General features: G+C 42.4%; 4 protein-coding genes across 4 annotated transcripts; all 4 read left to right on the forward strand.

Moving 5' to 3' along the window:
- The first annotated feature begins 912 nt into the window (after positions 1-912).
- Positions 913-1850, forward strand: LOC140546608 (histone H2A-like). Its single transcript, XM_072669992.1, has 2 exons — positions 913-1295; positions 1730-1850. Exons 1-2 carry the CDS (start codon positions 913-915, stop codon positions 1848-1850), a joined length of 504 nt encoding a protein of 167 aa, XP_072526093.1.
- Positions 1851-1905: 55 nt separating this feature from the next.
- On the forward strand, positions 1906-2316 carry LOC140546609 (histone H3). Its single transcript, XM_072669993.1, has one exon. The coding sequence runs from the start codon at positions 1906-1908 to the stop codon at positions 2314-2316; it is 411 nt and encodes a 136-aa protein (XP_072526094.1).
- A 7041-nt stretch (positions 2317-9357) lies between these two features.
- On the forward strand, positions 9358-22992 carry LOC140546610 (uncharacterized). The gene is made up of 6 exons (XM_072669994.1): positions 9358-9639; positions 12459-12747; positions 12851-12956; positions 14188-14601; positions 15193-15550; positions 22636-22992. The coding sequence occupies exons 1-6, from the start codon at positions 9358-9360 to the stop codon at positions 22990-22992; spliced, it is 1806 nt and encodes a 601-aa protein (XP_072526095.1).
- An 813-nt stretch (positions 22993-23805) lies between these two features.
- Positions 23806-24180, forward strand: LOC140547049 (histone H2B). Its single transcript, XM_072670565.1, has one exon. It carries the CDS (start codon positions 23806-23808, stop codon positions 24178-24180), a length of 375 nt encoding a protein of 124 aa, XP_072526666.1.
- Positions 24181-26091: the final 1911 nt, after the last annotated feature.

A 26091-nucleotide genomic window follows, 5' to 3' on the forward strand; every position in this document is an offset into this window, starting at 1 on the left:
GCACTCTGGTGCAGACCAAAGGCACCGGCGCGTCGGGCTCTTTCAAGCTTAACAAGAAGCAGGCCGAGGCAAAGAAGAAGCCGGCCGCCAAGAAACCGGCACCTAAAGCTAAGAAGCCGGCCGCCAAGAAACCAGCCGCGGCCAAGAAGCCCAAGAAGGTAGCAGCCAAGAAACCCACTGCGGCTAAGAAATCCCCCAAGAAGGCCAAGAAGCCCGTCGCGGCCGCTAAGAAGGCAGCGAAGAGCCCCAAGAAGGCCAAGAAGCCGGCGGCTCCCAAAAAGGCGACCAAGAGCCCAAAGAAAGCCAAAACGGTCAAGCCTAAAGCAGCTAAGCCCAAGGCGGCGAAGGCGAAAAAGGCTGCCCCTAAGAAGAAGTAAACAGTAACGCCGTTTACCTTCATGTCTTGTTTCTCTATTCAACGGCTCTTTTAAGAGCCACCCACAGTTTCATAAAAAAACAGCTTTTTCCCCCCCTTGTTACTGCATAATGAATTGATTGTTAAAAAAAAAAAAACACTCAACAACACAAAAATAGCTCTCATTAGTTTCCCCACACAATAATTATATATGATCAATATATATATTTTTTTGGTTTGCTCATACGTGTTACATTTGAGCGGGAAAGGAAACGCGGGGCACGAGTGGGGGTAAATGTTTCTTTCTTTAACCCGTTTTCTTTCTTCCTTTCTCTCTCTCGCTCACACAGACACACAGCACGAGAGGAGGAGGGGGTCGGGTAGGAAAGCGAGCAGAGGTGGGAGGACGCTAGAGTCTGACGGCGGAAATGCGATTGGCTGTTGGTGCGCGTAGCTTTTAGCCAATAGGACCGTAGGCGATTTTGCTATATCAACGGCGCTCGTTGGCCGGCGTGCATTATTTCAGCTTTGTTCGACGAACACGACTGACGCGAATCATGAGTGGAAGAGGCAAAACCGGTGGTAAAGCTAGGGCCAAGGCTAAGACTCGTTCGTCCCGCGCCGGACTGCAGTTCCCAGTTGGCCGTGTGCACAGGCTCCTGCGTAAAGGCAACTACGCTGAGCGGGTCGGCGCCGGCGCTCCCGTCTACTTGGCCGCCGTCCTGGAGTATCTCACCGCTGAGATTCTCGAGTTGGCTGGCAACGCCGCCCGCGACAACAAGAAGACCCGTATTATCCCCCGTCACCTGCAGCTGGCTGTTCGTAACGACGAGGAGCTGAACAAACTGCTCGGAGGAGTCACTATCGCCCAAGGTGGTGTGCTGCCCAACATTCAGGCTGTACTGCTACCTAAGAAGACCGAGAAGACTGTGAAGACAAAGTAAATTGGCGCTCTCCGTTGATTTATCTATACACAAAGGCTCTTTTAAGAGCCACCCATTTTTTCTAAGAAAAGTGCTGCTCCTTTACAAACAACACTACATATTCTTCACGTGATTTCCAACTGCATAAAAAAATAATAGCTTTATGAACCGAGTTATTATATAAACACACTGCCATGCAATACACAATTGCCCTTTTTCATATATTTCACGTACTGAGATCAACACCCTATGCATATGTGCATGTATACACACATTCTCTTGCTCTCTCTCACACACACACACACACACACACAGTGTGTTTAATGTTCGCTGTAATGTACAGTACATTGATTAGTTTGATCATATTATTGTTCTTATTATTATATATTCTTTTAATGCTTTTTTTTTCTTTGTTGTTTTGTATTACGGGAGCCCGCCGTTTTGCTTTTAGGTTTGAAAAGAAGACGCCCAATAGTGTGTCACCGACGCATTGCCGGCCGCCCAATGGGAAACGGACAACTTCAAGACGCCCAATGAGCGGCAAGCGGCTTGAAAGCTTAAAAGCCATGTGAAGCGAGCAAGAACTCATTCTCTTTCTTTTCCCCGAGAGGAGTAGAGTTCAACGCGATGGCAAGAACCAAGCAGACCGCCCGTAAGTCCACCGGTGGCAAGGCCCCGAGGAAGCAGCTCGCCACCAAGGCTGCTCGCAAGAGCGCCCCAGCCACCGGCGGCGTGAAAAAGCCTCACCGTTACAGGCCCGGCACCGTGGCTCTGAGGGAGATCCGCCGCTACCAGAAATCTACTGAGCTGCTGATCCGTAAGCTGCCCTTCCAGCGCCTAGTGCGTGAAATCGCTCAGGACTTCAAGACTGATCTCCGCTTCCAGAGCTCCGCCGTCATGGCCCTGCAGGAGGCTAGCGAGGCGTACTTGGTGGGTCTGTTTGAAGATACTAACCTGTGCGCTATCCACGCCAAGAGAGTCACCATCATGCCTAAAGACATCCAGCTGGCCCGCCGTATTCGCGGAGAGCGCGCTTAAACAGAGCGCTTCGACGTTTACCTGAAATACCCAACGGCTCTTTTAAGAGCCACCTACCCGTGTCCGCGCCGAAACAGCAAATGTCCGCCTCACCTCGGTGTTGCGTTTATATAATGTAAGGCTATTATGACGCGCGCGCTTCTAAATTCCATAGGACTGAGCGAGCGAAACCAGCCGTGAGACAGTGGTTGTGAAGATTAGGGAAAAAAAACAACTTCTATATGTGTGTGTGTGTATATATATAAATATATATATATATATATATAACGTTTTGTACTACATTTCACATCAAAATCGCCATATTTAACGTGTTTTAATACATATGAATACTTTTTTTTTAATACCTATCAATATGTTTATACATATTTAATAGTTTGGAAACAGTTCATTCACCCCAGCAGAAAGTAGAAGCCACTGCCCTTTCAGTAGAACACTACACTTTACACTATGTAGTGTTTAGGCCGGTTTTGGCCTATTACAAACGGCATTAGTCATGGATGGAGCGTAGATCCCACCGCGTGGTGAAACTATACAACTGCAAGCACAGTTTCAGAGAGCAATGTATGTGTATATTCATATAATGAGAGCTTGATTTGGGGTACTTACGTTTCATACATATGCAACATGAGTTTGATTGCATAGAGAGTAAGCGAGACCAGCTGTGTTGTTTGTGCTTGCTTTTAGGGCAGCAGTAAAGGAGGTAAGTGTATAGTCCGGAGAGGAATGTTTGTTTGTTTGTTTGTTTTTAATCTCTTTCAATACCTCTACCAGAACAAGGCATGTCTAACTCTAAAAAATTATATGTTTACTCTATATGTTAACTCTATAAAATTCATGTTTCCCGTCACATTGTTTGTAAAATTAACCCAGATCAGCGGGAAAAACGCCAAAATTAAATGAATGTTGAGTCAGTATTGTTTTGTGCTATACTTCAAAAATTACCTTATTTAGTACTTGTCTGGAAGTATAACCCTTGAAGTATGGAGCAAATTAAATGAACCTTCCCAGCACATGTAAAATGATCATTAGAGAAGCCTAGGGAAAAGAAATAGTGAATAAATACTGGCAGGGGTAAAGTGTTTGTCCTGCCTAGGATGCACCCGGTTATGTAATAGAGAGTAGAAGCCTTTGAGCCTTGAGTACAGTAGTGCTCTTCTGTGTGGTGAATAGAAGGGCTTTTGGAAGTGCTCATTGCAAAGGACCACCGTTGTTTTGGGATCATGGGCATATATGTCATGGATGGAGCGTGGATTCCATCGTGTGGTCAAACTAGGCAAATGCAAACGTTAACTAACTAGATTTATTCGTGTGAATGTTACAGCTTTTTCATTTGATAGATGGTTGTGAACTCCAGTACGTCTACTAAGTCATTTGTATTGCGGTGTTATTTTGGTTAGTGTTTTTTAAAGTACATTTTTAAAAATGTTTCTATTGAAGCATACTTCAGTTCAGGGCATTTTAGAAGCCAGCATGGTTACCAGTTCTCATGCTGCCAGGCAATGAAATGGAAACTTAATTTAGGGCAATTTTATACACATTAAATATGATTGTTAACTGCACCAATAAATCTAAAAAGTAATTACATGTCTTGTGGGATGATTGTCGTTTGGGCTTGGGTTTCATTTTAACAATATGCTAACGATAAAGTCGGACAGAAGGAAAAAAAAAACAAAACAAAACAAAAAAAAAAAACCTCCAGACCGTATAACCTCCTTCCACAACTAGATAAAATGTCTTGTTTTGAAGAATGCTTGATAGAAGCTGTCTTTAATGAAGGCACTGTATTAGCCATCATGACAACCAAACAGCATGCAGTTAGGTAAAAAGCCTCCAATTCACTCACTGCTAGAAGCCTTTGAGACAAATTGTAGAGTAGTGCACTTCTATGTAGGACCTTTGTTTCCTTCTCTTTAGAGCCCTTAAACTCTGTGTATCAGTTTATATTGAGGTTCCCATAATAATCATAAATCAATAAAGAAAACCGCTCATCTGCTATCAAGACCTGACTGAGGAGCTGGAGGCCAGTGAAGCAAAGCTAAAATATGGAAAAACATACGCACCCTGCAAGGTTTCGGTCAGAGACTTTCTTCAAGGCATAGGTAAGTAACAAATGAATACAAAAAACTCTTTCTCCTCTTTCTGATTTTGCTTCTTTAAATGTCTGCATGGACCAAAAAATCAAAAAGATGAATTGTTTTATATTTTGCAGATTTACATTTTGACCACCAGATGGCATCCACGCTCCATTCACGTACTACGACCACAGACTTAAAGCTTAGCCCTGAAACTCCATCAGAAGCCTAAGGGGTAGGTCTAGCCAAACTGCTTCCACTCACCCAGACTTCATCATGAGCTCTACACTTACTTTGCTTACCACAATGTCTTTCCATATTTCTTTATCATCCACTAACTGCAACATATGGTAAAAGCAACATTACTTAAAGCAACATTAACTCCCTCTGTGTTTATCTAATCTAACATGACTTTTATTAGAAGATGTAAAACGAGCCTGAGAAATCCAAGGGGTAAACATGTAGTTTTAGTTGGCCTCATTAGGAGCTTTTCCCTTGTATGCAATAATATACCATTTATTCGATTTGTGTTTGATCTTTCTTTCTTTAAATGTCTCTGTGGACACTATATCTTTAAGTTGTAGTGTATTAGATCAACGACTACAATTCCCATGATGCCTAACTAAAGATGGTCTCTGACCAAAACCTTGCCAATTAAAATTGACTCATCTGCTATCAAGACGTGACTGAGGAGCTGGAGGCCAGTGGAGCAAAGCTAAAATATGGAAAAACATACGCACCCTCAAAAAAAATTAACCTGCATGGTTTAGGTCAGAGACTTTCTTCAAGGCATAGGTAAGTAACAAATGAATACAAAAGTGCTAACAAAAGTTTATCAACAGCCGACCGTACTACCTCCTCCCTTGTAAGTTAGCTTCTCTGCTATTTAAATGTAACTCTTTCTCCTCTTTCTGATTTTGCTTCTTTAATTGTCTCCGTGGACAAGAAATAAATAAATAAATCAATAAATAAATCAATAAATAAATAAAAAATTGCAAGATTAATTGTTTTACATTTTGACCACACGATGGCATCCACGCTCCATTTACGTACTATGACCACAGTCTTGAGGCCTAGCCCTGAAACTCCATCAGAAGCCTAAAAGACTTGACTAGAGAAGTGCACTTCTGTGTAGTGTATACAGTGTAAGGGATTTAGGAAGTGCCCTATTGCAAACGTCACCGTTGTTTTGGGATCGTGGATATATGTCATGGATGGAGCGTGGATGCCATCGTGTGGTCAAACTCGCAAATGCAAACGCTAACAACATAGATGTATACGTGTATGTGTGTGAATGTTACAGCTGTTACATATGACAGATGGTTGTGAACTCCAGTAAGTCTACTAAGTTCTACCAAGGAACTTTTGGGCATTTTAGTAGCCAGCAGGATAACCAGTTGTCATGCTACCAGGCAATGAAATGAAAACTTATTTTAGGGCACCGTAATTTTGTTTGGGTTTTAACAATATGCTAATGATAAAGTAGGGCAGAAGAAAACAAAATACTCAATACTGTATTATCTCCTTACAGATCTTGATAAAATGTCTTTAGTTAAAGAATGCTTGATAGAAGCACTCTTTATTTAAGGCACTTTATTATCAGTTAGGTAAAAAGCCAACAATTCTCTCATTAAGAGTCAAACTGTAGAGTAGTGCAGTTCTATGTAGGACCTTTGTTCTCCTCCCCTTAGAGCCCTTAAATTCTATGTTGTATGGTTATGTGTATGTATGTATGCATCAGGTTATATTGAGGTCAACATAATAATCATAAATCAATAAAGAACACCGCTCTGCTATCAAGACCTGGCTGAAGAGCTGGAGGCAAGTGGGGCAAAGCTAAAAATTGGAAAGCGGATGCACCATCAGCGCAAAAAATCATTTTAACCTGCAAGGTCAGAGACTTTCTTCAAGGCATAGGTAAGTAACAAATTAACACAAAAGTGCTAACAAAGGTGTATCAAAAGTCAGCCGTACTCACTTGTGAATTAGCTTTTTTGTGCTTCTCAAATTTAACTCTTTCTCCTCTTTCTGATTTTGCTTCTTTAAATGTCTCTGTGGACCAAAAAAAAAAATATGTATTTTTTATATTTTGCAGATTTACATTTTGACCACCAGATGGCATCCACGCTCCATTCACGTACTACGACCACAGTCTTAAAGCTTAGCCCTGAAACTCCATCAGAATCCTAAAGGGTAGGTCAAGCCAAACTGCTTCCACTCACCCTGACTTCATCATGAGCTTTACACTTACTTTATATCACCACAATTTCTTTATCATCCACTAACTGCAACATATGTCTAAGGCTTTATCATCCACTAACTGCAACATACTTTGCTTTCCACAATTTCTTTCCTTCCTTTCTCTTCCACTAACTGCTAACCAATATGGCTGTTATTAGAAGATGTATAGTGGAAACCTGAGGAATCCAAATGGTGTGGGTTTAGTTTAAGTTGGCCTCAATTTACTTTATGTGCAAAAATATTTCAGTGGTGGTTTGTGAGAGAGAGAGAGAGAGAGGGAGAGAGAGAGAGAGAGAGAGAGAGAGAAAGAGAGAGAGAGAGAGAGAGAGAGAGAGAGAGAGAGAGAGACATGCATTTGTAGACATATGGCTTGCTTTATGCATACTCATTCATTCTGACAGAAAATACAAACCCTGTACTGGTTTGTGTGTTTCTTTAAACGTCTTTATGTCAATCTATCTATCTATCTATCTATCTATCTATCTATCTATCTATCTATCTTCATCTAATGATGAAATCCGATAACTGCACGTCCAGTCACAGTAAAAAGTAAACCGTGTGCCATGGTGTACAGTAGTGGGGTGATCTTGGTGGGTGCTTGTTTTATGCTTGCAAGGTCGTAACCCTAGTACTAAATAGCCATTTATGTGATTTATATTCAGGTGCATTGAGGAAGGACTAATTTTGTCATGTGTGTGTGTGTGTGTGTAATAAACGCTGCGCACGTTAGAATGGCGTGATGTAGTGTGACTTTGTTGTATACGAGACCGAGGCGCACATGGCGACAGCCATCAGAGGGCTGACCGAGGTATTTGTCGTGTTAAGACATATGTTAGCTACTTTTAATGTTCATACATGTGAAACGTCGTTTTTTTTAGTCCTTACACTACTGGACCCTGGTTAGCTCCGGTGTGTCGTTGTTAGCACGATAACGTTTGCTAACTTGCCAAAAATGAAGTAGATAATGATATCCGATAACTCGATTTTGCGGAGAGCCTAAAGTTGTACACCCAGTCACAGCAAATTGATGTAGAACTGCCGTTGCTGGATCTATGTGTGGAGTTGTACATGGCTTGGAGCCAGCTTAGCGATTAGCAGCGTGGCTAACCTGGCTAGCATAAACAGTAAAGCGCAAATATGAGCCTAATTATGAGGGGTCATTATTTGTTGACCACAGTGCAGTACCACATGCGGGGTTTTAGCATAAAAGTACGCAATACAGCCGTGATTTGTGGCTGTTGAGTGATTTGAGTTAACTTGCTTTTTCAGGTCCACACATGAGCTAACAAAGCGATTAGCATGCTAGCTAACTCGGATGGTACAAACAATAACATACGCCAGCGAGTGTAAATACCTGTCAGATAAATACACACTCGCTCGAGTCAGTCAAGTTTTATTATGAAACGGTGTATACAGCAACATTTATACGTTTACTGTCGTGGTTGAAACCGAGAAGCCACCTTGGAGAGTAGCATGATGGCTAGGTGTCTTAAAATTAATCACAGAAATAACGATATTACGGACACGTGCGTGGTTCTCTATATTGTTATTTGGAGCAAGTGAGGGAGAAACAGTCGTGCTTAAACCCGGCTACCAGCAGCCTATCTTCTGGTTTTCAGAGCTGGGCAGCCTGTGTAGCTTGCTAGCTAGTGTTTTGTTTACAAAAGATTATTTTCGTTAGCTAGTTGCCGAAACGACTCCACGTGGAGTGCACGATGTCACGAAAAAACGGCTTCTATACTCACCTAGTGCACTAGAGAGTACTGGAGTGCGGTTTAGGATGGTAAAACACACAATCAATTACTACAATAATAACAATAATAATGTCAAGTGTGTAATCTTTCTAAGAAAACGGTGCATAAATGTTTATTTACAAAGGTCACATGGCCCCTATGCACTTCAAATTTCGTGAAAAGGAGTCAGAGGCTGTGTATGAGCCTACTTTGAGTCACTGTAAGTTCATCTTAAGCCTAGGTCACTGAATTTTATTAATTCATTCAGCTATTTATTTATTTATTTTAAGATTTCGCCATAAGACCAAGCTATTTCAGAAGTGATTTTAGCTCCTAATTATAGTTTAGCTTACTTTTTAATTATAAGGTCAAGCAGGTCTGGAGCTAGGCTGTAGGTTTCGAAGCTAAATCATGATGAGTTAAAGTATTCAGAGTGAAGGTTATGCATGATCCAAAGTATGCTGCGTTATTATTATTACTATTATTAGTTTATTCCTTTTTAGAACATTTGGAGTCTGGATGCCATTGTGTGGCCAGACTGTGAAACTACAAGCAGTAGAAGGAAGACATGCTGCAAATGCATTGAGAAGTGATGCTATTATTGCTTGACTTTGACTATTGATTCCCCCCCCCATGTACACCACATGTTAATGAAATCCAAAAAGAGCACTTTTTTGAATTTTGAACATGAGTACATCCAGAGGGTACGGAATTAATATTTAATTCCGAATTAATATTAATATACTGTATTTTGTATGGCTACCCACTCAGTGGCTTTATGTGCAATCTTTGAGTGGTCTAGGCATGTTTGAGTCGCTGTACAGCAAAACAAGCGTTCTGCACACGTACAGAGTATGAGGCGGAGCTAATGTACTGTGACGTCGCTCGGTTCCCTTGCTTTCATTTAGGTCCTATAGAGGAGTATAACAGGCGTGTCTCTGGCTCCCCAGCTTCATAGATTCTCTTCTCGTCGACTGGGAAAAGAAGCAGCGAGGATGTCAGGTAGAGGAAAGGGCGGCAAAGGCCTTGGGAAAGGAGGCGCCAAGCGTCATCGTAAAGTGCTTCGCGATAACATCCAGGGTATCACAAAGCCGGCTATTCGCCGTCTGGCTCGTCGTGGTGGCGTCAAGCGTATCTCCGGTCTGATCTACGAAGAGACCCGCGGTGTGCTCAAAGTGTTCTTGGAAAACGTGATCAGAGACGCAGTCACGTACACTGAGCATGCCAAAAGAAAGACCGTCACCGCTATGGATGTGGTGTACGCCCTGAAGCGCCAGGGACGCACTCTGTACGGATTCGGAGGTTAAACGCTCGGCCTGAACAGCTCTAAACACAACGGCTCTTTTAAGAGCCACCCACAAATCCAGCAAAAGAGCCTGTTTCTATTCTTAGTTTGTTATCAAATAAGGCAGTCGATCTCCCGCATACTCTGTATTAAAATGTAATATACTGGAAGAATACATGTGTATATATACATATAATAGATATGTCTGTATCTATGTATTGTTTTCCATTTTGCCCCCCGTGTGCGTTGGTTAAATCCGAACTAATTTGGTTAATTTGTTTTAGGACAAGAATGAGATTGCAGTTGTTTCATGTGAGGGGTTCGAATGAGGATGGAGTGATTTTGTATAATGGTTGGAGGAAGGATGGGGTTATTTCATTTTAGGGTTGGAGAGAGAAGGTGGTGGGGTTTGTATTAGAGTATGAATGAAAATGGGTTATTTTATTTTGGGGTTAGACGGCGGATGGGGTTATTTTGTTTCATTGTTAGAATGATGTTAAGGTTATGTTGTACTAGGTTAAGAGGGAGGACAGAGTTATTTTGTATTAGGACTATTTGGTTGGGTCACAAAAAGATGAATTTGGTTGAAGCCTTAGGTTAATGTTGAGATTCGAGCGAGCAAGAATAGGTTCAGAGCTAGACTTTTGATGTAGAGGGTTGAAGCAAGGCAAAAGGACGAGGGTAGAGTAAATAAAATAGTATGGCGGTCAAAGGCCTCAGGTTTATGATGAAGGTGGATTGAGTTAAAGTGACCGTGAGCTTAGGCCTTTGCCTTAGGAAGGTTCAGAAAAAGTGAATTTCAACATTGGCCATCAGCCTGATGATTTGGATACACATGGCCTCGGCCTACTGAAGAATGCACATCTAAGTAGAATGGTCATGTCTGCATGGAATGGGTTAAATGAAAGTAAAAGTTTAAAAATAATAATTTGGTGTGTTGCTTATTGGGATAAAGGGAGGGATGGGGTTAATTTGTTTTAGTACAAGAATGAGATTGGAGTTGTTTCATGTGAGGGGTTCGAATGAGGATGGGGAGTGATTTTGTATAATGGTTGGAGGAAGGATGGTGTTATTTCATTTTAGGGTTGGAGAGAGATGGTGGTGGGGTTTGTATTAGAGTATGAATAAAAATGGGTTATTTTATTTTGGGGTTAGACGGCGGATGGGGTTATTTTGTTTCATGGTTAGAATGATGTTAAGGTTATGTTGTACTAGGTTAAGAGGGAGGACAGAGTTATTTTGTATTAGGACTATTTGGTTTGGTTCACTAAAAGATGAATTTGGTTGAAGTCTTAGGTTAATGGTGAGATTTGAGCGAGCAAGAATAGGTTCATAGATATTTTTTTGATGTAGAGGGTTTGGAGCAATGCAAAAGGACGAGGGTAGAGTAAGTAAAATAGTATGGCGGTCAAAGGCCTCAGTTTTATGATGAAGGTGGATTGAGTTAAAGTGACCGTGAGCTTAGGCCTTTGCCTTAGGACACAAAGGAAGGTTCAGTAAAAGTGAGTTTCAACATAAGCCATCAGCCTGATGATTCGGATACACATGGATACACATGGCCTCGGCCTACTGAGGACTGCACATCTAAGTAGAATGGTCATGACTGCATGGAATGGGTTAAATGAAAACAAAAGTTTGGTGTGTTGCTTATTGAAATAGAGGGAAGGATGGGGTTAATTTGTTTTAGGACAAGAATGAGATTGCAGTTGTTTCATGTGAGGGGTTCGAATGAGGATGGAGTGATTTTGTTTAATGGTTGGATGAAGGATGGGGTTATTTCATTTTAGGGTTGGAGAGAGAAGGTGGTGGGGTTTGTATTAGAGTATGAATGAAAATGGGTTATTTTATTTTGGGGTTAGACGGCGGATGGGGTTATTTTGTTTCATTGTTAGAATGATGTTAAGGTTATGTTGTACTAGGTTAAGAGGGAGGACAGAGTTATTTTGTATTAGGACTATTTGGTTTGGTTCACTAAAAGATGAATTTGGTTGAAGTCTAAGGTTAATGGTGAGATTCGAGGGAGCAAGAATAGGTTCATAGATATTTTTTTTGATGTAGAGGGTCGGAGCAATGCAAAAGGACGAGGGTAGAGTAAGTAAAATAGTATGGCGGTCAAAGGCCTCAGTTTTATGATGAAGGTGGATTGAGTTAAAGTGACGGTGAGCTTAAGCCTTTGCCTTAGGATACAAAGGAAGGTTCAGTAAAAGTGAGTTTCAACATTAGCCATCAGCCTGATGATTTGGATACACATGGCCTCGGCCTACTGAGGAATGCACATCTAAGTAGAATGGTCATGACTGCATGGAATGGGTTAAATGAAAGTAAAAGTTTAAAAATAATAATTTGGTGTGTTGCTTATTGAGATAGAGGGAGGGATGGGGTTAATTTGTTTTAGTACAAGAATGAGATTGGAGTTGTTTCATGTGAGGGGTTCGAATGAGGATGGAGTGATTTTGTATAATGGTTGGAGGAAGGATGGGGTTATTTTATTTAGGGTTGGAGAGAGAAAATGGTTATTTTCTATTAGGGTTAAAATGAAAAATGGGGTTTTAGGGTTTAAATGAGCTTGGGTTTATTTTGTATTGGGGTTAGAGTGAAGGTGCAGTTATTTTGTATTAGGCTTGAAAAAGGGCATCATTGTTTTATGTTATGTTTAGAATAAGTTTTGTCTTTTTTTTTTTTTTGTTATTTTGTTTTTTGTGTTTTAGGGTTGGGGGGGTGTATGCAGTTATTTTGTGTTAGGGTTAGTATGAGATTTTTGGCTATGGTATATTGGGTGTGTTACGAGTGCGTATTAGGGGACCTATGGAGAGCCGTTCCGAGTGTGGAAGCGCCGGTGACAAAGACGCATCGACGGTGGAAGTCATACTGCGCACACACGGCAACACTGTGCTTTACACACTCCTCAAGGTCGCCTCGCACGACGAGCAAAACAACGCACCCACGTCTCGGATGCCCAGCACGCTCTCGCCGAGGCTCTCCTCCAACGCACCGGATAACACTCGCCCAGTTCGTGGCACCTTTATTCGCCGTTTTCCACCGATTAGCACGCCAAATGCGCCGCCGCCCGTTCGGCACGCCGGTAGCGTGGCACGCTTCGGTGAGCGCCGTATCAAACGCGGCGTCGTTACGCTGCCCTTCCCGTCTTCTCAACACACGGTGGAGCCTCTCGGAGACGAAAGAGCATTTCTACGCTCGCCAAGTTGAGCTTTCGCCCATATTTCGCTCGACAAACGCCGAGAGAAAACACAAGTGCGAGACCGTCGCTGCCACACGGCTGTGCGGCATCGAGCGAGTTGAGTCTACAACGTTCTCATGTGGCTTTTAAGGGCCGGCCCCCTCGCTGCAGCGGGAGGTTCTACAGAACGCTGCAGCAGTTTGTGCTCACTCGCGCTCACAGCAAAGCAGAACAATGGCAGAAGTCGCTCCAGCCCCAGCCGCCTCGGCGCCCGCCAAGGCCCCCAAGAAGAAGGCCGCCGCCCGCCCCAAGAAAGCCGGCCCCAGCGTGGGCGAGCTCATCGTCAAGGCCGTCTCGGCTTCCAAGGAGAGGAGCGGCGTGTCTCTCGCCGCCCTGAAGAAAGCCCTGGCTGCCGGCGGCTACGACGTCGAGAAGAACAACTCACGCGTTAAGCTCGCCGTCAAGAGCCTCGTCACCAAGGGCACTCTGGTGCAGACCAAAGGCACCGGCGCGTCGGGCTCTTTCAAGCTTAACAAGAAGCAGGCCGAGGCAAAGAAGAAGCCGGCCGCCAAGAAACCGGCACCTAAAGCTAAGAAGCCGGCCGCCAAGAAACCAGCCGCGGCCAAGAAGCCCAAGAAGGTAGCAGCCAAGAAACCCACTGCGGCTAAGAAATCCCCCAAGAAGGCCAAGAAGCCCGTCGCGGCCGCTAAGAAGGCAGCGAAGAGCCCCAAGAAGGCCAAGAAGCCGGCGGCTCCCAAAAAGGCGACCAAGAGCCCAAAGAAAGCCAAAACGGTCAAGCCTAAAGCAGCTAAGCCCAAGGCGGCGAAGGCGAAAAAGGCTGCCCCTAAGAAGAAGTAAACAGTAACGCCGTTTACCTTCATGTCTTGTTTCTCTATTCAACGGCTCTTTTAAGAGCCACCCACAGTTTCATAAAAAAACAGCTTTTTCCCCCCCTTGTTACTGCACAATGAATTGATTGTTAAAAAAAAAAAAACACTCAACAACACAAAAATAGCTCTCATTAGTTTCCCCACACAATAATTATATATGATCAATATATATATTTTTTTGGTTTGCTCATACGTGTTACATTTGAGCGGGAAAGGAAACGCGGGGCACGACTGGGGGTAAATGTTTCTTTCTTTAACCCGTTTTCTTCCTTTCTTTCTCTCTCTCGCTCACACAGACACACAGCACGAGAGGAGGAGGGGGTCGGGTAGGAAAGCGAGCAGAGGTGGGAGGACGCTAGAGTCTGACGGCGGAAATACGATTGGCTGTTGGTGCGCGTAGCTTTTAGCCAATAGGACCGTAGGCGATTTTGCTATATCAACGGCGCTCGTTGGCCGGCGTGCATTATTTCAGCTTTGTTCGACGAACACGACTGACGCGAATCATGAGTGGAAGAGGCAAAACCGGTGGTAAAGCTAGGGCCAAGGCTAAGACTCGTTCGTCCCGCGCCGGACTGCAGTTCCCAGTTGGCCGTGTGCACAGGCTCCTGCGTAAAGGCAACTACGCTGAGCGGGTCGGCGCCGGCGCTCCCGTCTACTTGGCCGCCGTCCTGGAGTATCTCACCGCTGAGATTCTCGAGTTGGCTGGCAACGCCGCCCGCGACAACAAGAAGACCCGTATTATCCCCCGTCACCTGCAGCTGGCTGTTCGTAACGACGAGGAGCTGAACAAACTGCTCGGAGGAGTCACTATCGCCCAAGGTGGTGTGCTGCCCAACATTCAGGCTGTACTGCTGCCTAAGAAGACCGAGAAGACTGTGAAGACAAAGTAAATTGGCGCTCTCCGTTGATTTATCTATACACAAAGGCTCTTTTAAGAGCCACCCATTTTTTCTAAGAAAAGTGCTGCTCCTTTACAAACAACACTACATATTCTTCACGTGATTTCCAACTGCATAAAAAAATAATAGCTTTATGAACCGAGTTATTATATAAACACACTGCCATGCAATACACAATTGCCCTTTTTCATATATTTCACGTACTGAGATCAACACCCTATGCATATGTGCATGTATACACACATTCTCTTGCTCTCTCTCACACACACACACACACACACACAGTGTGTTTAATGTTCGCTGTAATGTACAGTACATTGATTAGTTTGATCATATTATTGTTCTTATTATTATATATTCTTTTAATGCTTTTTTTTTCTTTGTTGTTTTGTATTACGGGAGCCCGCCGTTTTGCTTTTAGGTTTGAAAAGAAGACGCCCAATAGTGTGTCACCGACGCATTGCCGGCCGCCCAATGGGAAACGGACAACTTCAAGACGCCTAATGAGCGGCAAGCGGCTTGAAAGCTTAAAAGCCATGTGAAGCGAGCAAGAACTCATTCTCTTTCTTTTCCCCGAGAGGAGTAGAGTTCAACGCGATGGCAAGAACCAAGCAGACCGCCCGTAAGTCCACCGGTGGCAAGGCCCCGAGGAAGCAGCTCGCCACCAAGGCTGCTCGCAAGAGCGCCCCAGCCACCGGCGGCGTGAAAAAGCCTCACCGTTACAGGCCCGGCACCGTGGCTCTGAGGGAGATCCGCCGCTACCAGAAATCTACTGAGCTGCTGATCCGTAAGCTGCCCTTCCAGCGCCTAGTGCGTGAAATCGCTCAGGACTTCAAGACTGATCTCCGCTTCCAGAGCTCCGCCGTCATGGCCCTGCAGGAGGCTAGCGAGGCGTACTTGGTGGGTCTGTTTGAAGATACTAACCTGTGCGCTATCCACGCCAAGAGAGTCACCATCATGCCTAAAGACATCCAGCTGGCCCGCCGTATTCGCGGAGAGCGCGCTTAAACAGAGCGCTTCGACGTTTACCTGAAATACCCAACGGCTCTTTTAAGAGCCACCTACCCGTGTCCGCGCCGAAACAGCAAATGTCCGCCTCACCTCGGTGTTGCGTTTATATAATGTAAGGCTATTATGACGCGTGCGCTTCTAAATTCCATAGGACTGAGCGAGCGAAACCAGCCGTGAGACAGTGGTTGTGAAGATTAGGGAAAAAAAACAACTTCTATATGTGTGTCTATATATATATATATATAACGTTTTGTACTACATTTCACATCAAAATCGCCATATTTAACGTGTTTTAATACATATGAATACTTTTCTTTTAATACCTATCAATATGTTTATACATATTTAATAGTTTGGAAACAGTTCATTCACCCCAGCAGAAAGTAGAAGCCACTGCCCTTTCAGTAGAACACTACACTTTACACTATGTAGTGTTTAGGCCGGTTTTGGCCTATTACAAACGGCATTAGTCATGGATGGAGCGTAGATCCCACCGCGTGGTGAAACTATACAACTGCAAGCACAGTTTCAGAGAGCAATGTATGTGTATATTCATATAATGAGAGCTTGATTTGGGGTACTTACGTTTCATACATATGCAACATGAGTTTGATTGCATAGAGAGTAAGCGAGACCAGCTGTGTTGTTTGTGCTTGCTTTTAGGGCAGCAGTAAAGGAGGTAAGTGTATAGTCCGGAGAGGAATGTTTGTTTGTTTGTTTGTTTTTAATCTCTTTCAATACCTCTACCAGAACAAGGCATGTCTAACTCTAAAAAATTATATGTTTACTCTATATGTTAACTCTATAAAATTCATGTTTCCCGTCACATTGTTTGTAAAATTAACCCAGATCAGCGGGAAAAACGCCAAAATTAAATGAATGTTGAGTCAGTATTGTTTTGTGCTATACTTCAAAAATTACCTTATTTAGTACTTGTCTGGAAGTATAACCCTTGAAGTATGGAGCAAATTAAATGAACCTTCCCAGCACATGTAAAATGATCATTAGAGAAGCCTAGGGAAAAGAAATAGTGAATAAATACTGGCAGGGGTAAAGTGTTTGTCCTGCCTAGGATGCACCCGGTTATGTAATAGAGAGTAGAAGCCTTTGAGCCTTGAGTACAGTAGTGCTCTTCTGTGTGGTGAATAGAAGGGCTTTTGGAAGTGCTCATTGCAAAGGACCACCGTTGTTTTGGGATCATGGGCATATATGTCATGGATGGAGCGTGGATGCCATCGTGTGGTCAAACTAGGCAAATGCAAACGTTAACTAACTAGATTTATTCGTGTGAATGTTACAGCTTTTTCATTTGATAGATGGTTGTGAACTCCAGTACGTCTACTAAGTCATTTGTATTGCGGTGTTATTTTGGTTAGTGTTTTTTAAAGTACATTTTTAAAAATGTTTCTATTGAAGCATACTTCAGTTCAGGGCATTTTAGAAGCCAGCATGGTTACCAGTTCTCATGCTGCCAGGCAATGAAATGGAAACTTAATTTAGGGCAATTTTATACACATTAAATATGATTGTTAACTGCACCAATAAATCTAAAAAGTAATTACATGTCTTGTGGGATGATTGTCGTTTGGGCTTGGGTTTCATTTTAACAATATGCTAACGATAAAGTCGGACAGAAGGAAAAAAAAAACAAAACAAAACAAAAAAAAAAAACCTCCAGACCGTATAACCTCCTTCCACAACTAGATAAAATGTCTTGTTTTGAAGAATGCTTGATAGAAGCTGTCTTTAATGAAGGCACTGTATTAGCCATCATGACAACCAAACAGCATGCAGTTAGGTAAAAAGCCTCCAATTCACTCACTGCTAGAAGCCTTTGAGACAAATTGTAGAGTAGTGCACTTCTATGTAGGACCTTTGTTTCCTTCTCTTTAGAGCCCTTAAACTCTGTGTATCAGTTTATATTGAGGTTCCCATAATAATCATAAATCAATAAAGAAAACCGCTCATCTGCTATCAAGACCTGACTGAGGAGCTGGAGGCCAGTGAAGCAAAGCTAAAATATGGAAAAGCATACGCACCCTGCAAGGTTTCGGTCAGAGACTTTCTTCAAGGCATAGGTAAGTAACAAATGAATACAAAAAACTCTTTCTCCTCTTTCTGATTTTGCTTCTTTAAATGTCTGCATGGACCAAAAAATCAAAAAGATGAATTGTTTTATATTTTGCAGATTTACATTTTGACCACCAGATGGCATCCACGCTCCATTCACGTACTACGACCACAGACTTAAAGCTTAGCCCTGAAACTCCATCAGAAGCCTAAGGGGTAGGTCTAGCCAAACTGCTTCCACTCACCCAGACTTCATCATGAGCTCTACACTTACTTTGCTTACCACAATGTCTTTCCATATTTCTTTATCATCCACTAACTGCAACATATGGTAAAAGCAACATTACTTAAAGCAACATTAACTCCCTCTGTGTTTATCTAATCTAACATGACTTTTATTAGAAGATGTAAAACGAGCCTGAGAAATCCAAGGGGTAAACATGTAGTTTTAGTTGGCCTCATTAGGAGCTTTTCCCTTGTATGCAATAATATACCATTTATTCGATTTGTGTTTGATCTTTCTTTCTTTAAATGTCTCTGTGGACACTATATCTTTAAGTTGTAGTGTATTAGATCAACGACTACAATTCCCATGATGCCTAACTAAAGATGGTCTCTGACCAAAACCTTGCCAATTAAAATTGACTCATCTGCTATCAAGACGTGACTGAGGAGCTGGAGGCCAGTGGAGCAAAGCTAAAATATGGAAAAACATACGCACCCTCAAAAAAAATTAACCTGCATGGTTTAGGTCAGAGACTTTCTTCAAGGCATAGGTAAGTAACAAATGAATACAAAAGTGCTAACAAAAGTTTATCAACAGCCGACCGTACTACCTCCTCCCTTGTAAGTTAGCTTCTCTGCTATTTAAATGTAACTCTTTCTCCTCTTTCTGATTTTGCTTCTTTAATTGTCTCCGTGGACAAGAAATAAATAAATAAATCAATAAATAAATCAATAAATAAATAAAAAATTGCAAGATTAATTGTTTTACATTTTGACCACACGATGGCATCCACGCTCCATTTACGTACTATGACCACAGTCTTGAGGCCTAGCCCTGAAACTCCATCAGAAGCCTAAAAGACTTGACTAGAGAAGTGCACTTCTGTGTAGTGTATACAGTGTAAGGGATTTAGGAAGTGCCCTATTGCAAACGTCACCGTTGTTTTGGGATCGTGGATATATGTCATGGATGGAGCGTGGATGCCATCGTGTGGTCAAACTCGCAAATGCAAACGCTAACAACATAGATGTATACGTGTATGTGTGTGAATGTTACAGCTGTTACATATGACAGATGGTTGTGAACTCCAGTAAGTCTACTAAGTTCTACCAAGGAACTTTTGGGCATTTTAGTAGCCAGCAGGATAACCAGTTGTCATGCTACCAGGCAATGAAATGAAAACTTATTTTAGGGCACCGTAATTTTGTTTGGGTTTTAACAATATGCTAATGATAAAGTAGGGCAGAAGAAAACAAAATACTCAATACTGTATTATCTCCTTACAGATCTTGATAAAATGTCTTTAGTTAAAGAATGCTTGATAGAAGCACTCTTTATTTAAGGCACTTTATTATCAGTTAGGTAAAAAGCCAACAATTCTCTCATTAAGAGTCAAACTGTAGAGTAGTGCAGTTCTATGTAGGACCTTTGTTCTCCTCCCCTTAGAGCCCTTAAATTCTATGTTGTATGGTTATGTGTATGTATGTATGCATCAGGTTATATTGAGGTCAACATAATAATCATAAATCAATAAAGAACACCGCTCTGCTATCAAGACCTGGCTGAAGAGCTGGAGGCAAGTGGGGCAAAGCTAAAAATTGGAAAGCGGATGCACCATCAGCGCAAAAAATCATTTTAACCTGCAAGGTCAGAGACTTTCTTCAAGGCATAGGTAAGTAACAAATTAACACAAAAGTGCTAACAAAGGTGTATCAAAAGTCAGCCGTACTCACTTGTGAATTAGCTTTTTTGTGCTTCTCAAATTTAACTCTTTCTCCTCTTTCTGATTTTGCTTCTTTAAATGTCTCTGTGGACCAAAAAAAAAATATGTATTTTTTATATTTTGCAGATTTACATTTTGACCACCAGATGGCATCCACGCTCCATTCACGTACTACGACCACAGTCTTAAAGCTTAGCCCTGAAACTCCATCAGAATCCTAAAGGGTAGGTCAAGCCAAACTGCTTCCACTCACCCTGACTTCATCATGAGCTCTACACTTACTTTATATCACCACAATTTCTTTATCATCCACTAACTGCAACATATGTCTAAGGCTTTATCATCCACTAACTGCAACATACTTTGCTTTCCACAATTTCTTTCCTTCCTTTCTCTTCCACTAACTGCTAACCAATATGGCTGTTATTAGAAGATGTATAGTGGAAACCTGAGGAATCCAAATGGTGTGGGTTTAGTTTAAGTTGGCCTCAATTTACTTTATGTGCAAAAATATTTCAGTGGTGGTTTGTGAGAGAGAGAGAGAGAGAGGGAGAGAGAGAGAGAGAGAGAGAGAGAGAGAGAAAGAGAGAGAGAGAGAGAGAGAGAGAGAGAGAGAGAGAGACATGCATTTGTAGACATATGGCTTGCTTTATGCATACTCATTCATTCTGACAGAAAATACAAACCCTGTACTGGTTTGTGTGTTTCTTTAAACGTCTTTATGTCAATCTATCTATCTATCTATCTATCTATCTATCTATCTATCTATCTATCTATCTATCTATCTATCTATCTTCATCTAATGATGAAATCCGATAACTGCACGTCCAGTCACAGTAAAAAGTAAACCGTGTGCCATGGTGTACAGTAGTGGGGTGATCTTGGTGGGTGCTTGTTTTATGCTTGCAAGGTCGTAACCCTAGTACTAAATAGCCATTTATGTGATTTATATTCAGGTGCATTGAGGAAGGACTAATTTTGTCATGTGTGTGTGTGTGTGTGTAATAAACGCTGCGCACGTTAGAATGGCGTGATGTAGTGTGACTTTGTTGTATACGAGACCGAGGCGCACATGGCGACAGCCATCAGAGGGCTGACCGAGGTATTTGTCGTGTTAAGACATATGTTAGCTACTTTTAATGTTCATACATGTGAAACGTCGTTTTTTTTAGTCCTTACACTACTGGACCCTGGTTAGCTCCGGTGTGTCGTTGTTAGCACGATAACGTTTGCTAACTTGCCAAAAATGAAGTAGATAATGATATCCGATAACTCGATTTTGCGGAGAGCCTAAAGTTGTACACCCAGTCACAGCAAATTGATGTAGAACTGCCGTTGCTGGATCTATGTGTGGAGTTGTACATGGCTTGGAGCCAGCTTAGCGATTAGCAGCGTGGCTAACCTGGCTAGCATAAACAGTAAAGCGCAAATATGAGCCTAATTATGAGGGGTCATTATTTGTTGACCACAGTGCAGTACCACATGCGGGGTTTTAGCATAAAAGTACGCAATACAGCCGTGATTTGTGGCTGTTGAGTGATTTGAGTTAACTTGCTTTTTCAGGTCCACACATGAGCTAACAAAGCGATTAGCATGCTAGCTAACTCGGATGGTACAAACAATAACATACGCCAGCGAGTGTAAATACCTGTCAGATAAATACACACTCGCTCGAGTCAGTCAAGTTTTATTATGAAACGGTGTATACAGCAACATTTATACGTTTACTGTCGTGGTTGAAACCGAGAAGCCACCTTGGAGAGTAGCATGATGGCTAGGTGTCTTAAAATTAATCACAGAAATAACGATATTACGGACACGTGCGTAGTTCTCTATATTGTTATTTGGAGCAAGTGAGGGAGAAACAGTCGTGCTTAAACCCGGCTACCAGCAGCCTATCTTCTGGTTTTCAGAGCTGGGCAGCCTGTGTAGCTTGCTAGCTAGTGTTTTGTTTACAAAAGATTATTTTCGTTAGCTAGTTGCCGAAACGACTCCACGTGGAGTGCACGATGTCACGAAAAAACGGCTTCTATACTCACCTAGTGCACTAGAGAGTACTGGAGTGCGGTTTAGGATGGTAAAACACACAATCAATTACTACAATAATAACAATAATAATGTCAAGTGTGTAATCTTTCTAAGAAAACGGTGCATAAATGTTTATTTACAAAGGTCACATGGCCCCTATGCACTTCAAATTTCGTGAAAAGGAGTCAGAGGCTGTGTATGAGCCTACTTTGAGTCACTGTAAGTTCATCTTAAGCCTAGGTCACTGAATTTTATTAATTCATTCAGCTATTTATTTATTTATTTTAAGATTTCGCCATAAGACCAAGCTATTTCAGAAGTGATTTTCGCTCCTAATTATAGTTTAGCTTACTTTTTAATTATAAGGTCAAGCAGGTCTGGAGCTAGGCTGTAGGTTTCGAAGCTAAATCATGATGAGTTAAAGTATTCAGAGTGAAGGTTATGCATGATCCAAAGTATGCTGCGTTATTATTATTACTATTATTAGTTTATTCCTTTTTAGAACACTTGGAGTCTGGATGCCATTGTGTGGCCAGACTGTGAAACTACAAGCAGTAGAAGGAAGACATGCTGCAAATGCATTGAGAAGTGATGCTATTATTGCTTGACTTTGACTATTGATTCCCCCCCCCCCCATGTACACCACATGTTAATGAAATCCACATGAAATCCAAAAAGAGCACTTTTTTGAATTTTGAACATGAGTACATCCAGAGGGTACGGAATTAATATTTAATTCCGAATTAATATTAATATACTGTATTTTGTATGGCTACCCACTCAGTGGCTTTATGTGCAATCTTTGAGTGGTCTAGGCATGTTTGAGTCGCTGTACAGCAAAACAAGCGTTCTGCACACGTACAGAGTATGAGGCGGAGCTAATGTACTGTGACGTCGCTCGGTTCCCTTGCTTTCATTTAGGTCCTATAGAGGAGTATAACAGGCGTGTCTCTGGCTCCCCAGCTTCATAGATTCTCTTCTCGTCGACTGGGAAAAGAAGCAGCGAGGATGTCAGGCAGAGGAAAGGGCGGCAAAGGCCTTGGGAAAGGAGGCGCCAAGCGTCATCGTAAAGTGCTTCGCGATAACATCCAGGGTATCACAAAGCCGGCTATTCGCCGTCTGGCTCGTCGTGGTGGCGTCAAGCGTATCTCCGGTCTGATCTACGAAGAGACCCGCGGTGTGCTCAAAGTGTTCTTGGAAAACGTGATCAGAGACGCAGTCACGTACACTGAGCATGCCAAAAGAAAGACCGTCACCGCTATGGATGTGGTGTACGCCCTGAAGCGCCAGGGACGCACTCTGTATGGATTCGGAGGTTAAACGCTCGGCCTGAACAGCTCTAAACACAACGGCTCTTTTAAGAGCCACCCACAAATCCAGCAAAAGAGCCTGTTTCTATTCTTAGTTTATCAAATAAGGCAGTCGATCTCCCGCATACTCTGTATTAAAATGTAATATACTGGAAGAATACATGTGTGTATATATACATATAATAGATATGTCTGTATATATGTATTGTTTTCCATTTTGCCCCCCGTGTGCGTTGGTTAAATCCGAACTAAATGTCTTAATAAATCCTGATAGAAAAAAAATCGCCGTCAAAGCCGCTGTGCCGAAAAACAGAAAAACAGCCCTGTAGATTAAGAATGCGCGGGATAGAATGTTGCAAGAATCATATTTGTTTGTTTGTTTCAATATAGTCAATGATGGTGGTTATGAATCTCCCGGTTAAGAAGCTAATTTTATATATATGAAGAATACATATAGTTTTCAATTTCCCCCGTATGCGTTGATTAAACGTTTGAATAAATTCAGAATATCGCCGTCAACGCCGCTGTGGCGAAAAATAATGTGCCGTCTGCACGGTGGGTAAAAATGCGCGGGTAGGCGAACAAAGAGAATGCTGCTCTGGGGAGGGGGAAGGGAGGAGGAGAATAGGGAGGGGAGGGGAGGGGAGGGGAGGGGAATGAAGGGTGGGGGGTTGGCAAGAAGAGAGCGGACAATTTGTTGTCCAATGGTCGTTTGACGGCATTCTGGAGGCGGTACCTCGTCTAATTAAAATGCTAGAGTCTAAATAATGTGGGAGCTTATCTTCTCCCCCTCATTCTTCAGTCTTACTCGACGAGGAGCAGTATGCCTGAGCCAGCTAAGTCCGCGCCCAAGAAGGGATCCAAGAAAGCCGTGACCAAGACGGCCGGGAAAGGCGGCAAGAAGCGCAGAAAGTCCAGGAAGGAGAGCTATGCCATCTACGTGTACAAGGTGCTGAAGCAGGTCCACCCTGACACTGGAATCTCCTCTAAAGCGATGGGCATCATGAACTCGTTCGTGAACGACATCTTCGAGCGCATCGCCGGTGAGTCTTCTCGTTTGGCTCACTACAACAAACGTTCTACTATCACCTCTAGGGAGATCCAGACTGCTGTGCGTCTGCTCCTTCCCGGTGAGTTGGCCAAGCACGCCGTGTCAGAGGGCACAAAGGCCGTCACCAAGTACACGAGCTCCAAGTAAATAGTGATAGCGGCATAATCCAAACCCAACGGCTCTTTTAAGAGCCACCCACGGTTTCTTCCAAAGAGCAGTTTTATTCAAGAACCAAGTAAGTTATAATACTAATTATTATTATCATTATTATTATTATTATTTATTAGAGAGTGCCTTTATTGTTACATACTTATTGATGTATGTATGTAAATCAACTTACTTAATTGTTTGTTTGCATTTAATTGGTATAGTGTACTAGGATTCAGGGACAGAGCAGCAAACTAAAATACTGTGCCATACTAACTGTATGGAGTGGGCTTGTAGTGCTAAGTGGGATAAATGAAGCTGCACATCACCTGTGAAAGACCAGTCCAGAGGAGATCAGCCTTACAGGTGGGGAAGAGTGAGGCAGGAAACCATACTAGGGTTGACTTAAACCCTAGAATTACACACCTGATCTTTGTAATGAAAGCTGTCTAGTATATATAACCAGGCATACGGTTAGGCTCTCCCACAAGCCTTTTTTGTTGGGTCACAGAAGGGTGAAGTTAGTTAAAGCCTTAGGTTTATGGTGGGATTTGAGTGAGCAAAAGTAGGTTCAGAGCAAGGCTTTTGATGTAGAGGGTCGAAGTAAGGCAAAAGGACGAGGGTAGAATAATTAAATTGAGGTAGCGTAAGTAAAAAAGTATGGCGGTGAAAGTGTGTTTAGTGCAGATGTGATCTAGGAAGAGTGAGTAACAGTGGCTTTGTAAGGAGGCCTCAGGTTTATGATGAAGGTGGATTGAGTTAAAGTGACCGTGAGCTTAGGCCTTTGCCTTAGGATACAAAGGAAGGTTCAGTAAAAGTGAGTTTCAACATAAGCCATCAGCCTGATGATTCGGATACACATGGCCTAGGCCTACTGAGGAATGCACATCTAAGTAGAATGGTCATGACTGCATGGAATGGGTTAAATGAAAGCAAAAGTTTGGTGTGTTGCTTATTGAGATAGAGGGAGGGATGGGCTTAAGTTGTTTTAGGACAAGAATGAGATTGGAGTTGTTTCATGTGAGGGGTTCGAATGAGGATGGAGTGATTTTGTATAATGGTTGGAGGAAGGATGGGGTTATTTCATTTTAGGGCTGGAGAGAGAAGGTCGTGGGGTTTGTATTAGAGTATGAATGAAAATGGGTTATTTTATTTTGGGGTTAGACGGCGGATGGGGTTATTTTGTTTTATTGTTAGAATGATGTTAAGGTTATGTTGTACTAGGTTAAGAGGGAGGACAGAGTTATTTTGTATTAGGACTATTTGGTTGGGTCACAAAAAGATGAATTTGGTTGAAGCCTTAGGTTAATGGTGAGATTCGAGCGAGCAAGAATAGGTTCAGAGCTAGACTTTTGATGTAGAGGGTTGAAGCAAGGCAAAAGGACGAGGTTAGAGTAAATAAAATAGTATGGCGGTCAAAGGCCTCAGGTTTATGATGAAGGTGGATTGAGTTAAAGTGACCGTGAGCTTAGGCATTTGCCTTAGGAAGGCTCAGTAAAAGTGAATTTCAACACTGGCCATCAGCCTGATGATTTGGATACACATGGCCTAGGCCTACTGAGGAATGCACATCTAAGTAGAATGGTCAGAATCAGAATCAGAATCTCTTTATTTCACCAAGTATGTTACCCATACAAGGAATTTGTCTTGGTGAGAGCAACACGCATGACAAGTAACAAAGAAACACAGAACACAGTCTTAAACTAAAGGAAAAAGACACTAAACAATAAATAGGGTAGGGGATAAATTAAAAAAAGTAGAAAGTACTAAAGGTAATAAAGGTAATAAAGAGCTGAAAAATATATTTACAGAAAAGAAAAGGACATCTGTACAGGTGTGCAAATAGTCATAGTGCAAAATAGGCAGAGTGCAAATAACTGTTCAGTCCGGTTTGGTACAGTTCAGTTGTAA

Source organism: Salminus brasiliensis, chromosome 24, assembly GCF_030463535.1.
Source record: "Salminus brasiliensis chromosome 24, fSalBra1.hap2, whole genome shotgun sequence".
NCBI lineage: Eukaryota > Metazoa > Chordata > Actinopteri > Characiformes > Bryconidae > Salminus > Salminus brasiliensis.

Coding starts and splice junctions, on each gene's coding strand:
- LOC140546608 (XM_072669992.1), top strand. CDS start 913: ATGAGTGGAAGAGGCAAAACCGGTGGTAAAGCTAGGGCCAAGGCTAAG. Junction 1,296..1,729: donor GAGAAGACTGTGAAGACAAA/GTAAATTGGCGC, acceptor TTTTGCTTTTAG/GTTTGAAAAGAAGACGCCCA.
- LOC140546609 (XM_072669993.1), top strand. CDS start 1,906: ATGGCAAGAACCAAGCAGACCGCCCGTAAGTCCACCGGTGGCAAGGCC.
- LOC140546610 (XM_072669994.1), top strand. CDS start 9,358: ATGTCAGGTAGAGGAAAGGGCGGCAAAGGCCTTGGGAAAGGAGGCGCC. Junction 9,640..12,458: donor TGTACGCCCTGAAGCGCCAG/GGACGCACTCTG, acceptor GGACCTATGGAG/AGCCGTTCCGAGTGTGGAAG. Junction 15,551..22,635: donor ATACTAACCTGTGCGCTATC/CACGCCAAGAGA, acceptor CTGGCTCCCCAG/CTTCATAGATTCTCTTCTCG.
- LOC140547049 (XM_072670565.1), top strand. CDS start 23,806: ATGCCTGAGCCAGCTAAGTCCGCGCCCAAGAAGGGATCCAAGAAAGCC.